Below are 15,814 nucleotides of genomic sequence, written 5' to 3' on the forward strand. Positions count from 1 at the left end.
CCTTATCAAATGGTAAAATCAAATGATAAAACATACCAAACGAATGTATAAAAACTGTCATATTTCTGACTCGGTACTGGCATTTTCAAATTTTGAAAATGGTGGATTGAACCTGGTTTTAAAGCACTTAACCTCTCACGTGTATGACAGTCTCGTCAAATTCTGTCATATTTACAACGATGCGTGAACAAAACAGACATAATAGGTAAAATTGTCAAAATATGGGTACAGCAGTCTAATATTAATACTAATTAGTACTAATATTGATATAACAAAAACACCGCTATGATATTTTAAAAGTTTCGCATTGATATAAGAACAAATATTTTAAAAGTTTCGCATTGATATAAGAACAAATATTTTAAAAGTTTCGAGAACAATTAGCATTTGCTTATTTATGTATATAAGAAAAACACAGCACTTCAAATTTTACACGGACATAAACATTAGCTTCTAACTAACTTATGAATGTATATTAAGACTCAATTGTTGTTTATATTTGAAACTATAAGTTTTAAACTTAGTATTTTCTTAATTTTTCGTTGCCGAAAACAACATTTTCCGCATGGAATGTCTGCATATTTACAATTGATATTAGACAATATCACTATGTGATATAAGAAAAGTTTTTATCGATACGCTTCTTCCATAGACTGGGATTGTTATCTTTGTAATTTGTAATCAATTATGGTTTAGTATACTAAGGTGAAAACCATATATAACCACACACTAGTGCAATCTGTAATTCTATAAATTCTACACCAGTAGTTGTTTTTGCATGTCTTGCAGACATTTTGTGTATATTTTAAATATTTCAAACCCAATTGAACAATTATTTCATACAAATGAAATTTTCCATTTTTTAACAGAATAATTTTTTTATTGAAAAATGTTAATTCTCTTAAACATAGGTTTGCATATGATTATTTTTAGGAAGTACCTACTACTTTATATCAGAGAAATGGCTGGCTGTAGAAGAGGATGATGGGAAGGTTGAGAGAGAGTTTATGGCTTTAGAAGGAAATCTCGGATTTAGAAAAGTAGGTGTTTTAACTTTTATTATACCCCTGCTCTGTCTGTCTGTCCAATCATCAATCTGTCAGTCCACTGGTCCCTTCATCCGTCCTATGAATATTTTTTGTTGCATCTTTCTCAGGAACTACAATACAAGGATTTCTGAAATTTGGTTTCACCTATACCATGTGATGTGTTTTCAGATTCATCACTCAACAACTTCCTGTTTACCGAACACTTGCATCATTGTACACATGATAGCCAAGTAGTATTTTTTTGTCACATTTTTCTAAGGCACTACTATACAGGGATTTCTGAAATTTGGTTTCAGGGTTTATATAAGTCACCTATATATACTGTGGGATGTGTTTTTAGATTGATCACTCAGCAACTTCCTGTTTACCATTAAGTATTTTGGTGGGGGTATCATCAGTGAGTAGTAGCTTACATATTTGCTGGTTAATGCTGCAATGACGGCATCAATTGGAGATTTTATGGTTGAAAATTAAGTTTACTGCCAGGCAATGCTTTAATGAATCTTTGCGACCATCAAATCCGAAAATTAATGCCGTCAGAGCTTAAAATACAATATTGTTTTAACAATTCTAATGAAACTGACAGAAAACAACGTCAAATCCTACATTTAAAATCTGTCTTCTGTGATTGCACTTAAATTTCATTGAATCAATTGTTTTAATTGATAACATGAAATTGGTGACCTAATCCAATCAAAATGAATGTACGTTGCAAATGATTTTCCATTAGAATACCTAATTTCTGACAAAGCTTTAAATTGAATTGAATTACATGTGTTTTGTGATATGTAATAACATGACTTGTGATAATATTTTGTAATTATTTCTTGATACTAGGTGTTTTGGACTAAAGGAACACAGTATTTCTCTGATTACCACTTATGGATGTCGCTGGTCACTTGTCCGTCCTATAGCCAGTTTAACAGAAAACAGAGACTGACCTGTGGTCTCACTCTCCTGATGATGTACATGTGTCTTAATGCCATGTGGTACAAAGAAATTAAACCTGAGGTATGTTTTTTTTATTTGTATCTATATATTAACATTAACATTTGACAATTCTTATTGAATAGATAGTATATGTATATAAAAAATAGACTTGATTTACTTTGTCATACCGGTCATTATTAAAAGATGAAACATTTAGAAATTATGCTACTATTGGTCAGGTTCTTTTATTAGTTTGTAATTTGTAAAACACATTAAGCATTTAAATTTATATTGGCAAAAAAAAAAGTCATGAGCTGATTTCTCTCAGCTATTTTTTAAACATTATTTTTGCAATTTTTATGGTGCATTTATGAATTATCTAAAACAAGGATGTTACTAGGTTACTAATACACTATTTCAGGATTGTCTTTTCAAATTATTTGAAAGATTTTCCTTCAGTACTAGGTTTGCAATATTAAAAACTGGCATTGGTAATTTCAGTAGTGGTTTTCTTTCACAAAGAGCTTGCAATCACATTGAATAGATTTCACATTTTTACCAGTAATCAGTAATTCACAATATTTAATGCACGCTTTAATTTCTGAATTTATAGTATATGCTTAATTTTTGACAATATATTATTTTAGTATCGTGGTGAGTTTGGACTGTTAGATGTATCACTAAGGAACGTAACTGTAGGAGCCATCTGTTGTGGTGTAGTTATTCCAGTCAATTTACTAATACTATTGCTGTTTAGGAGAAGTAAGGTAGGATGTTTACCGTAGTGAAAAATTATACTGCTATAGGGGTATTATAGTATACGTATAATGACTATTTTGAGATGTTTTCAGGAAATTGTTTTAGACCTCTGAATACAATTACATAAAAGTTTAGAAACACTCACCATCTATTGATCACTCTTTAAGAATTAAACCTTTGCAGAATACTACTTACATTTAGCCAATTTGAGCAGTAGCTATATCTTTACCATGGTTTACAAAAATTTAAAAATAGTTCCAGAGATAAAAGATCACCACATTTGTCTGCAAAAATTGTGCAATTTGAGGAACTATCAAAAATCTCTCTATCGATAGTAAAGGGAACTTAAATCTGACAAAACATAGTCATAGTTTACCCAAAGGATCAATTAAGATTTGTTTGACTTTTATAGAAAGGACAGCCTGGTTACCACAATGAACCAATTCCTGATGAGGAAAAAGAGGATGAACAGTTTGCAAGTGGAAAGCCTAATGAGCATGTGCAAGAAGAAGAGGAAGTGGAATCTGTCCAGCCAATTATGACATACTCCATTTTGGATCAGTCCATCCTGAATTGGCCTAGTATACAAGATTGGGCACAAAAACAGTGGGTTAAAAGACACCAAGGGTATCAAGAGACCTCAAACAGTCCAGAAATATCACAAATACCTAATCAGATGGTTCAAAGAAGAAGTATGTTAGAAGTGAAATTCTAGATAACTTATTTTTATTTACATCTTTGCAAGCATATAAGAATAAGAAGATGTGGTATGATTGCAAATAACACAACTATCTACCGGAGGCCAAATGATGTAAAAGTAAGCAACATTAGGTTCTTTTATTTCTGAATCAATTGTATTATAAAGATGATATTATGTCTGTTTTGAAGGTGTAAAATGTAGTTTTAGGTAAATTTGGGGAATTTTTTTTATCAAATCTGAATATTTGTATTTATTAAGTTACAGCTATCTGTGATGCACTTTACATGTTTTGTTAGTTTTAGGATCAGAAATAGACCAGGCCTCCAGTGGCTTTGAAGATTCTAATAGTACGGATCCTCGTAGACAAATAACCATTAGTTCTCAAAACAGTAGCCAGAAGATAAAAGCTCCATCTGTCTCCAGTGGATCTAGCCAAAAAGGGTCAAGTAAGTGTTTTGTCAGAACACAGTACACATACAACCTATCAGAGGCAGATTTAGGGGTGGGGTACAGGGAACTTCTGGCACATATTTTGAAGCTGCAGATATGGTGAATGCATAGCCTTTTTAAAATTCTCACTCCAAATGTTAACTAGTTTGGGCTCCCTTTTCCAAAATTCTGGATCTGCATCTGCTTATAAAAGACTCTACTGGTACCCTTAACAAGGAACAAAGAACAATGAACAATAGTATTTAGTATTTGGTCTGATAGCAAATCTAAGGCTACAGCTGGGGATTACTTCTATTATTATGCCTTGTCTTACCTTTTCTGTTTATATTTTTGCAGACCTGCCAACTTTTGAAAATCTCCATGGGGGATTTAGCGCGCGACCAGATTTTTAAGGGTTACAATTTAAAGGGAAATTCCGCGATTTTTTACTTATCATCTAATTATGTTCATCTTAACATAAAAAACACATTTGCAAAGTTTTAAATTTATATTCCTTCTAATAACGGAGAAAATCAAGTATTTGTAACTTTTTTGGTTGAATTCTCGAGTGGGTCGTGACGTATTAGCCCGATTTATTGAATTCTGGGAAAAAAATAAAATCTGTTTAACTCTTATAGCTTATCGACAATATACGTAATTAAAAGCACACAGCTGACGAATGGTCGTAGTTATTAACCACAATATAATAATGAACGAAAATGAATATGCATATACCGTTTTGTATTCATTGAATTAAACTCCTATAAAATTATATGTCTCTGTCTCTAGTAAATGTTTTTGAATAAATTTAATTAATTATTGTTGAGATTTTATTCATAAAATATTTATTGAACATTTTTACTATTTACTTGTCTATTTACCGTTATTGTTTTGATAATCATTTCAATGCAACTAATGTGTGAGCAGAGTGTGTATATTATTTTGTAAAGGTCACTGTATATTTCTCGGCTTGAGGTCAATTCGTTTACCTTGTAGCTATTTAGCCGCAGGTGTGAGTTCAAGCGTACACAGGTATAAATGTTGTTATTTGGAAAGGATATACAGAAAGGATTAGAAAGAGTATGATGTCACGATGTTAATACACTAAGATTTAATACACGATGAGAATAAAGATTCAATAATTAAATTGTGTAAATTAATTGAAAATAAAATTCAGATTCGTAAATCCGAAAATGTATAAAAATAAAAGGAAACAATTTTTGATTACTTTCTTAGCGGCAATTGGCGTAAAGATTCAAATATGAAGTAAAAAATAGTAGTTGTAATCTTTGATATAAACAAAATGCAATATTACCCAATTTGATATACCATTGTACATCTGTTTGATATCATTGACTTTACCGGAATTTCTTAACTTGTATTCAAATTTGGCTGTGTTTAAATGCTAATGAAACTATTGCAATTTTAAAGTTTTTAATTGACAAAAAAATACAACATACATGGGTTTTTTTTTAGTTTCTTTTTAACATTTTATTCTTACATAATTAAATTCATTTGACAATCATTTACACGAACTTTTTGTGAAAAAATACCAATTATCTAAGCTAAGGCATTATTTTTTTTAAGGATTTTTGAGGATTTTTTTTTTTAATTCTATGATAATAGTTGTGCAATGTTGAACATGATAGCCGTCATTAATCCAAATAAGTAATACAGTAGTTGTAATAAAAGTTATATTTTAGTCATGCATAACTGATATTGACGAATTTAGAATAGTTCATCCATACATCGTTGTTCTTAAAACAATCATTATTAGTATACATGTAAGTTTCCTGACGTATAAGAGCCATTGAGGATGAGCTCCAGAGAAAGCAGACTAGTAGCGTTTCGTTCGTTTGTTTGTTGGGAAAGGAGAGGAAATGCAACCGCTTGTACAGATAAACAACAGAATTACCATACAAGCATTTATAGTCAACACAATCAGAAACAGTTCCCATCGTTAGACGGGGAATATGAAGGCTTTCAAGAATGAACAAGTGACATGTCTAACTCGAACAGTTAGAAAACGGACTATCGACATCGACCGCTTGTTCTTGATAGTTGAAATTGTATGCATATATACGTATACGTTTATGATAGTGATGAGTTCTTGTGTCTGACAAAAACTAAATTCCTTCATGGTTATATCTTGCCATACGTTTATATTGGTTTGTAAGGTGATTACTCAAAATCGTTATTTGAAAATCCTGTTTGTGAGATGTATATTCATTTCAATACAGAAATTTCGTCTATATATTTCACAAGTGTATAACACGGAGAAGCTCTGAAGGTCCATTACTCCCATTTTGTTTGGGTGTGAACCATCGATGTTGACAGCAATATCAAAGAATAAGATGATGATGGTAGAAAGAACTATGGGCGTCATGTGGCAAATATTACATGCATATCGGACAATGAGTTGTCAATCTGTATGAAAAGATTTACAATACAACCATATTATTGAGAAGGAATGTTTACATGCTATACTCTCGTACTAGTATTACAGGGTTCTTGTGGCGTTCACCTTAGACACACATCTTTTTAACGATGTTTAAAAAAAAGACAGAACCAATTTAATGTCATATTTCCCTATTTTTTTTAAATATAACTAAAAGTCTTTCATCTGACAAGAATACCCCTATTTAGCGGACAAGTAATTTTTTCTTTTTTCTATTATTGAATACCAAGAAAAATAATAAATCCCGAAATTAATTTGAAACTTTGATACTCAAAAGTTTCCCAGCAAAATATTCACATCCCTTCGGGATAATTAGTGTTCGTCCAGTGGCATATATAACAATTGTGATGACGAATTCCTTCCTTTGTTCGAGAACAATCTTATTGAAATATCAATCTGTGATTTTACTATGTCCACAACTTCAATGTACCAAAGCAAAAGTTATACATCGACCTGTATTTAAATCAAATTGGTTCTCTTCTTCTGGTATACAATAGCCTATCGACATTCGATGATTACATACTGTTGGCATACGTGGACTAGTCTATTTACAACACTTTTACCCCTATTTATTCAAAATATATGTTTTTTTCTTATGTTCAATGTATACATAAAATTGAGAATGGAAATGGGGAATGTGTCAAAGAGACAACAACCCGCCCAAATAAAAAACAACAGCAGAGGGTCACCAACAGGTCTTCAATGTAGCGAGAAATTCCCGCACCCGGAGGCGTCCTTCAGCTGGCCCCTAAACAAATATATACTAGTCCAGTGATAATGAACGCCATACTAATTTCCAAATTGTACACAAGAAACTAAAATTAAAATAACACAAGACTAACAAAGGCCAGAGGCTCCTGACTTGGGACAGGCGCAAAAATGCGGCGGGGTTAAACATGTTTGTGAGATCTCAACCCTCCCCCTATACCTCTAACCAATGTAGTAAAGTAAACGCATAACAATACGCAAATTAAAATTCAGTTCAAGAGAAATCCGAGTCTGATGTCAGAAGATGTAACCAAAGAAAATAAACAAAATGACAATAATACATAAATAACAACAGACTACTAGCAGTTAACTGACATGCCAGCTCCAGACTTCAACTAAACTGACTGAAAGATTATGATTTCATCATATGAACATCAGGCACAATCCTTCCCGTTAGGGGTTTAGTATCATACCATCATAACATATATGAGAAGAACATAACCCGTGTCATGCCAACAACTGTTTTTAGAATAAATGTGTTTAGTGTATATTTTAAATTGCGCTATAGTTCCGTAACTTTCTATCCAGTCGTATAAACGAATCGTCGGCAAGTGCGTACATATTTTTAAATCAATATTTCTGGTATGTTCCAATCTGTCCTTCACTTTTGACAATGAGTATATATTACATTTTCCCAAATTCACCCTGGGAAAAAATATTTAAATAGATTTTAATTTCATCAAATCTTATTTTTTGGGTATTATTTATATTTTTATGAATAATATTCTTTACACCAGAAATGTTATTTATAAACAAGCGTATGAGTTTGGTAATGACAAGTAAGACAGAGTTGTATATTATACATCTGATAGTTCAAAATGGAAAGTTAAATGTTATCAGCCGTGTACACTGATCAATACCTGCAGAAGTGAAACGATGCGTGAACTTGCAAGCCCGACAGGAAATCGCTTGAATACCTGGACGTGTCACCTCACACCCCTCACAATACCTTTGGAAGTAATACCTTTAGCCATGCTGGTAATCAGAAGAGGGAAGATAAAAATTTATTTGAAAACGGTTTATTACTTTAAAGAATTATGAACAAATTAGATTTTCGAAAACAATTTTCACGGAACACTTATTTATGATTTCAACTTTGACTTTTCACCTAATTCCAATATCAAGTTTAAAAACAACAGACCATGGTTAGTTAGTCGGATAAAACAACCGTACGATTGACAAGATATCGACACGCAATTACGACTACATCGGTTACTGTAGTTTTGTTTCTTTGTGGTTTATAGACATATCGTTTCATTAATCGGGAAAGAAGGACAAAATGGCGGAACTCAGAAAATTAATACTCTAAATTTAAAATCGATGGTGATCGCTTATCTAGCGGAATAAAACTTTAATATCTATGAATTTGAGCATTTTTATACAGAATGAACATAATATCAATTTTTGATTTTTTTGCGAAGTTTCCCTTTAAGCGACTTTTCTGTGTGCATTGTTTTTTACTCCTAAAATAGTCTAAGTTCTCTTCTTTTTTCTTTTGGTATACTAATGATGAGCTTGTAGGCCTTGATTTCTTTTATTTGCATGATTCTTGTACTATTAAATTATAAAATTGACAAAATAACTGAAGAATAGAGAAAAATGGCATTAAAAATAAAGGATTCAAAGTAGAGACCCCTCCCCCCCCTTTTCTCCCTCCAAAGACCTTCTTATCTATGAACCTTGACTCAAAAGACCTAAAACTACATGTCCTAAAGTTAGAAGAATGAAGACAGATTTTGATTTAGTCTTACTTATGGTCTTATCAGTATCAATGAAAAAATTGATAAAATTTGAGCTATTTTTCTTTGTATTCAGAGGTGCTCTTACCGGCGGAGGCTAATACAGTAACACAGTAGAAGTGAATACAAAATGGCGTCCATTTCAAATCAACAGACACACGACGTCTGGTTTCAACACCGACCGTGCAAGGGCTGTATAGCCAGTCAAGGTCGTTAAAAACTTCCATTTGTTGTCTGGTTTCAAAAATTAAAATGATTTCAAGATAAACGATGCTTTCTTGAGAGTTCATTACGGTTCTCATCTTTCAATTAATTATGATTTTGTTGTGGAACTACGGCAAATGTTGCAAATTGTGCTTGCATGATAAATTGATTAAAATTGAAAGGCTGTTTGACCAAATTTGTGTATACAAATTAATTTTGAGGACTGTTACGACCCATTAGGTAATCTGATTACATACAACCACTAATTATGACACCAGTTGTGACTGTTGATTAGCGTAGGTCATTAACTTGTCATAATATGTCCCCAGGTAAAATTAGATTTTTTAAAATTGATCAGAAAAAATTCAAAATCGGTAAACAATAATTTTTTTCTGGTATATTTGTTGAAAATCGGGATTTTGACTAATTTTACGATCCCGATATCGGGATTTGGGTTGAGGGATAAAAATCGGGATGATACCGGGAAAATCGGGATAGTTGGCAGGTCAGATTTGTTAGATGGTAGACAACTCACTTCCTCCATCTTGGATTGTAAAAAACAGAGAACCAAAGGTCCATATTTTCTATCAAGTTAGCAAAATATGATGCAGGAATGCAGATATTTAATGTGAATTTTCATTTAAAAGAACCAATTTATAAGAATATAACTTACAAATATTAATATTTTTGCAAATGTTGATTAGTTTTGGTTGTTTTTAATTTTTTGTTAAATATGCATTTCAAGGGGAGGTAACTCTAAAACAGTGCATTTTCTGAAGGATTCTACATGAAATTTTCCTATTTTGTATTTTAGCCGGAAAAAACGTACGGTGACCCTATCTTTTCTTTTGATATTCTCATTTTGTTTAGTTTCTAATCACAAAATGGTGTTTTTTCCTGTATAATCCATACAAAATGTGTCATTTTGTCACGTCCTGTAGCTTGAGAAAATACGCGGTGACCTATCATTTTTATTATATTTTTCAACATAAATCAATAGATACTACGTTTTGGCAAAGTATGAACAAATTCTATCATTTTTATTTTAGACTCCCATACCACCTTAAGTTCATTACATATCATATTATCAATAAAACATACAAATATGACGTGAAAAATGACAAAACAGTCCAAAATTAATACCCATAAGCTATATTTATGCTCTTGTTTGTATCTTAAAGAACAATAGATATAGTTCAGTGACATAATGTTAGAAAAAAATAATGAAATGACTTTCAAAACAGCAACATTTCATTAGAAATCAATTTAGAAGGATATCTAAAACCAAAATAATGTTTGAAAGCATATTACATCAGTTTACATAATTCTGACAAAATGTAAGTTGTTTTGTCTTTTAAGTACATGATTACCAGTTTTATAAAGCAGTTCAAAAATCAAAATGACTAGCCTTATTTAATTTATCAACTATATTTTGTTATTTGTATAAAGAATTTATTTAGATAATTTTGAACAATTATGTGATAGCCATAGGTAACAGTTAATTTGCTTAATCCTTCATGCTTCACTCGATCAGAAAGTCAGATTACACATTTGATAATTACTAACTAATCCAAATTTAATCCTATAATTAATGAAATTATTTGTTCAGGTTGTAGTTCTAGAAAAGTGATCAGTAGCCGACTATTTTTACCTTACTGGTGCCAGTTTATAGCCTGGTTTCTATGTATTGCCATTACTGGTACCTGTGCTGTTATAACAGTTATGTATGGATTCAGGTAAAATTTACAATATAATAGATCCTCTGAGGTTCTCAAGTTTTTTATGTCCCACCTACGATAGTAGAGGGGCATTATGTTTTCTGGTCTGTGCCTCCGTCCGTCAGTGCGTCTGTTCGTTCGTTCGCTTCAGGTTTAAGTTTTTGGTCAAGGTAGTTTTTGAAGAAGTTGAAGTCCAATCAACTTGAAACTTAGTACACATGTTCCCCATGATATGATCTTTCTAATCTTAATGCAAAATTATAGTTTTGACCCCAATTTCATGGTCCACTGAACATAGAAAATGATAATGCGAAGTCCAGGTTAAAGTTTTTGGTCAAGGTAGTTTTTGATGAAGTTAAAGTTACATCAACTTGGAACTTAGTACACATGTTCCCTATGATATCATCTTTCTAATTTTAATTCCAAATTAAAGTTTTGACCCCAATTTCACAGTCCACTGAACATAGAAAATGATAGTACGAGTGGGGTATCTGTGTACTATGGACACATTCTTGTTTTTATAATGCATGAAAAACCTGAAAACAGACAAGTTATATTTCTGTAACTTTTGAATTTGATTGTCTTAGTCTCAGAAATAATCATGTTAGAAATTCTGTCAAAGTTTTAAGAAAGAAAACAAAACTTTATCAGCTTTTAAAAGTAGATTGAATTGTATATGAGGTCAGATTTAAACTTCATATTATCTTTATTGTAGATTTTGATAATATATTTCTCAATTTTATTGGAATATCTAAGAGTATGATTTAAACTTTATATTATCTTTATTGTAGATTTGGAATATCTAAGAGCATGATGTGGTTACAGTCACTGTATTTCAGTTTCATGGTCTGTGTATTTATAGCTCAGCCGTTCATGGTATATATCATTTTATATGTCAAGGTGAACATTTCAAAGTCGTTGGTAGCTTACAATGCAAAAGATCTGTATAGATTTTTTGTGGAATTGAAAATTTAAAAATAAAGAAAAGCATGCAACTTAATTTTACATGAAATGAGGACATTTGTATTATCTTATCTTTTGTTAATAGCTTTAGCCATCACTTGGCGTCAGTTGTCGTCCATTGTCGTTGTCATCTGTCTGGTGTAAACTATTTCAAACATCTTCTCTTCTGAAACTACTGAACCAATTCCAACAAAACTTGAGCTGAATGATCCGTAGGGTATCTAGAATAAAGTTTGTGTTTTATTTTCTGTTTCATCAAAAAACATGGCCACCATGGCTAAAAATAGAACACAGGGGTAAAATGCAGTTTTTGGCTTATATCTCAAAAACCAAAGCAGTTAGAGCAATCTGACATGGAGTTAAAGTGTTCATAAGGTAACGTTATATCAGCCCTGAAATTTTCAGATCAATCTAATAACCCATTGTTGGGTTGCTGCCACTAAATTGGTAATTTTAAGGAAATTTTGCAGTTTTTTGTTATTATCTTGAATAGTATTAATGTTAAAGATAAAACTGTACATAACAAATATGTTCAGCAAAGTAAGATCTACAAATACGTTTATATGACCAAAGTTGTCAATTGACCCCTTAAAGAGTTATTGCCCTTTAAGGACAATTTTACACAATTTGTTTATCATATTTTCTAACTTCAAAATCTCACACCAAACACCTTTTTCTTTTGCTTTTGAAGAAAGTATGACAAAAAACTGCATTGTCAAACACTTATTAATATACATTACATTAAATCAAAAATACAAACTACAATGAAATTGGACACTTCAACTCTTAAATGAAACATAAATGCCAAAAAATCAAGGTGAGCGATTCAGGTTCTTAAGAGCCTCTTGTTTTATATAAAATATAAAAATCTTGGATATTTTCAGATTTAAGAATAAAGATTTATAATAGATGGAAAATTGGATAATTTAAATTTATAATAGCTCAGACTAAAACCTTATCTTTTATACATTATGCATCATCTGTCATTAACAGTTTCATTTTCATTTGTTTTCATTTATTTGTTATTGCAAATTATCAGATATATTATCAATAAATAAATGTATCTCTCTCTTTTAGATAATTATAGCAGTGATTTATACAGCTATTAGATATAAGAATGATCCATCCATCTTGGACCATTATGAAGATGGAGAGTTTGGGGAGAAATCTAAACTAGAAATACTGAGGAGAAAGAAAGAACAAGTACAATACACAGAACAGGAGGAATTAGAAAGGGTATGCCTTCACTGTCATCAAAATTACTTCCCTTTGCATGGTTCTACATTTACAGTGTGGACTCTCTGTAGGATCCCTATATACTGGTACTCTACTTTCTAATTAGCAAAGCAGTGTCTTGTTTGTGCACACATAAATTGTCAGTACCTACAGACATTTTGTATACCTCTTATTGATCTGAATGACTTATACCCCATCTAAGAGGGGGCATCATGTTTTCTGGTCTATACATCAGTTAGTCTGTCCTTCCCATATTTGGTTACAGTTTTAGTTCAAGTTAGATTACAAATTGAGGCCACATATTAAAAATTGAAACTAAGTATACATTTTTATTATGATGTGATTGACTTTTAAAAATATATTTCAAATTAGAATTGAACCAGATTTTATGCTTCACTATTAAAACATGCTAATTTGATAGCACAAATAGGCTATAGTGTCCCAGGGACATATCTTCTTGTCTGTCTTTTTATTAGAGCAAAAGAATGACCTTGTCATGTCCCTTAAAAATGGTGGGCATTTTGACTCCTCCTTAACCTCTGAATTGATTTCAATGTAACTTTGTAACTTCTAAAAAATCTTTTGAGTTAGGCTGTTGAAAATAAGCAGCAGTTTTAGTCAAAAGCCATGTTTCATTTTCATAATGAAATAAATGTCTGCTGTTCTGAAAGAGAAAAAAATTAAGAAAAATTTAATAAATTCTTAAATCTTAATTTTGCTATACAGGGAGTTGCTGCTAGGCAGAGATCAAGATACCTCAGATTTGCCAGACCTCCTCAGGAAAAACAATTGATAGAAGCCAGAAAAAAAATTATGAAGGAAAAGAAAGCAATGTCACTGTTAAGGTTAGGAAGATCTTTAATTTAGATTCAATAGCAATTGCTATAATTTAAACCCAAAACTTCTAATCTTTAAGGAAGGCAAGGAATCACAATGCCACTGAATCTTGATGCATTCTCACAAAGACACTATTTCATTTGTACTTTTGAATAATACAGTAATGTGATTTTTTTTTGTCAAGTTGTTTTATTGTATTGAGTAGACTAATAAATGAAAGGAGATATAAATGATGACCTGATTCCAAATATTATAAATGGAAAATTGTCTGTATATTAGCTAGGAATTAAGACACCATTTTTTTTTTCTAATGGATAAGTTTATATCAATAATGTGAAAACAATTACTGCAACTATATTTTTGATTTGCACTTATGCAGGGATACAGCTGTAATATTTCTGATGTTTGTTATGCTCTGTGTAATGGCTTATGGAAAAGATACCAGTTCACCATTCTATATCAATGAGGCACTGAAAAATACGCTTATCAGGTAAATGGAATTGTTAATTATACCCCTGCTTTAAAAAAAAATGGTGATACCCCCTCTTTGGAAAAAGTGGTTATACCCCCTCTTTAAAAAAAGTGGGGGATATACTATTTTACCTCTGTCTGTCCATTCATCTGTCAGTCCATCCATCCATCAATCCGTCTGTCCCATGAATGTTTTCATCACATTTTTCTCTGGAACTACTAAAGAGGATTTCTAAAATTTGGTTTCAGGGTTTACATAAGTAAGTTATACCATGTGGTGCTTTTTCAGATTCATCACTCAACAACTTACTGTTTACCGAAATAATTTGGTTGGGGTATCATCTGTGAGCAGTAGCTCGCAGTTTTACTTGTTTAAATATCAGTGATTAATTGAACAAATTCTAGTAGAGGAATTGTTTTTCAAACCTTTCCTTTTTGCTTATAAACTTGTGGTTTATAGTTTATACATTTACTGTTGTTGATGCCCCAACCGCTCATATATGAATTTGAATATCAGCACTGACAAATGATATACAGCAGTTATTCCCCTTGCAAATGAATATTTTATTTAGAAGCTATTGTAAGGGCTTGTACACATAAATATATTGTTTATTTTGAGTGTGTGGAAAGGGGGGAGGGGGTAATCAAAGTTAATTCATGATAGAGTGAGCGAAATAACAATGCCATTCTGTTGATATTAGGTATATAAATAGTTTTCAACTCTTAATTCATGTACTGAGATATTTTGGAGGATTCAAACACAACAAAACTTTCATATTTCTGCCAAGCTATGGGCACATTGAACTCATTTGTAAGATAAATTATTAAAAGTCCCAACAGATTATTATATAAATAATCAGATTCTTACTTGCCCTTCTTGATCATTTTTAAATTTTAAGTATACATTCAACTTCTATTATTAATAAACATACATAAGATGTGGTTGCAAATTACATGTCAATGTATGTATTTTATTTGTTACAGATCTGGGCCATTAAAATTCACCAATATAAAGTTTACCAATGAATGGTACAATTGGAGTCAGACAACCATGTTAGATAAACTATACCCACCAGTCATAAATCGTACAAGTCACCAATACAATGAGGTAAATTATGATCATTTGATGTAAATGATTTATTATACCCTCTGCATACAAACTTCAGTTATCCTTTGTTAGAATCACTTAAAACTTTGTAGAATTATTGTCATTATATGCAAACATCACCTTGTAAAGAATTTGTTATTCTGTCTAGTTTATTTAGATATATCCCAATTCACCTTAGAAATGTTGACCCTTTTCAAAACTGAACTTGTCATCACATTCATCACATTTTTTGCCCTGCCCAATCCCTCCTCCTCCTACATGTTTTACTCTTTCTACACAATACTTAGTATATTTTAGGTCCTAATATTCAATTGTGTATGTGAGTAAAAATACAGATGTAAGACCATGTTAAATAAATGTATTGTAGTTACATGTTAGAGGGTACATTACACAAGTTAAGTTTGGTTGATTAATTCATGAATATTAATTTCATTACAACTGCCAA

The 15,814-nt window shown here is 31.5% G+C and overlaps 1 protein-coding gene across 3 annotated transcripts in view; it reads left to right on the forward strand.

Moving 5' to 3' along the window:
* The window catches only part of LOC143062863 (polycystin-1-like protein 1), a 242,837-nt gene that overhangs the window by 214,491 nt on the left and 12,532 nt on the right, over window positions 1–15,814 (forward strand). For all 3 annotated transcript variants that reach the window (XM_076234680.1, XM_076234681.1, XM_076234682.1), the window contains 11 exons: window positions 934–1,040; window positions 1,887–2,060; window positions 2,627–2,746; window positions 3,151–3,430; window positions 3,735–3,884; window positions 10,646–10,772; window positions 11,546–11,630; window positions 12,795–12,953; window positions 13,680–13,798; window positions 14,170–14,280; window positions 15,246–15,369. In XM_076234680.1, the coding sequence (XP_076090795.1) occupies window positions 934–1,040; window positions 1,887–2,060; window positions 2,627–2,746; window positions 3,151–3,430; window positions 3,735–3,884; window positions 10,646–10,772; window positions 11,546–11,630; window positions 12,795–12,953; window positions 13,680–13,798; window positions 14,170–14,280; window positions 15,246–15,369 (1,556 nt within the window). The remainder of the gene's footprint in view (window positions 1–933; window positions 1,041–1,886; window positions 2,061–2,626; window positions 2,747–3,150; window positions 3,431–3,734; window positions 3,885–10,645; window positions 10,773–11,545; window positions 11,631–12,794; window positions 12,954–13,679; window positions 13,799–14,169; window positions 14,281–15,245; window positions 15,370–15,814) is intronic.

The sequence above is a fragment of the Mytilus galloprovincialis genome, chromosome 2 (genome assembly GCF_965363235.1).
Source record: "Mytilus galloprovincialis chromosome 2, xbMytGall1.hap1.1, whole genome shotgun sequence".
NCBI lineage: Eukaryota > Metazoa > Mollusca > Bivalvia > Mytilida > Mytilidae > Mytilus > Mytilus galloprovincialis.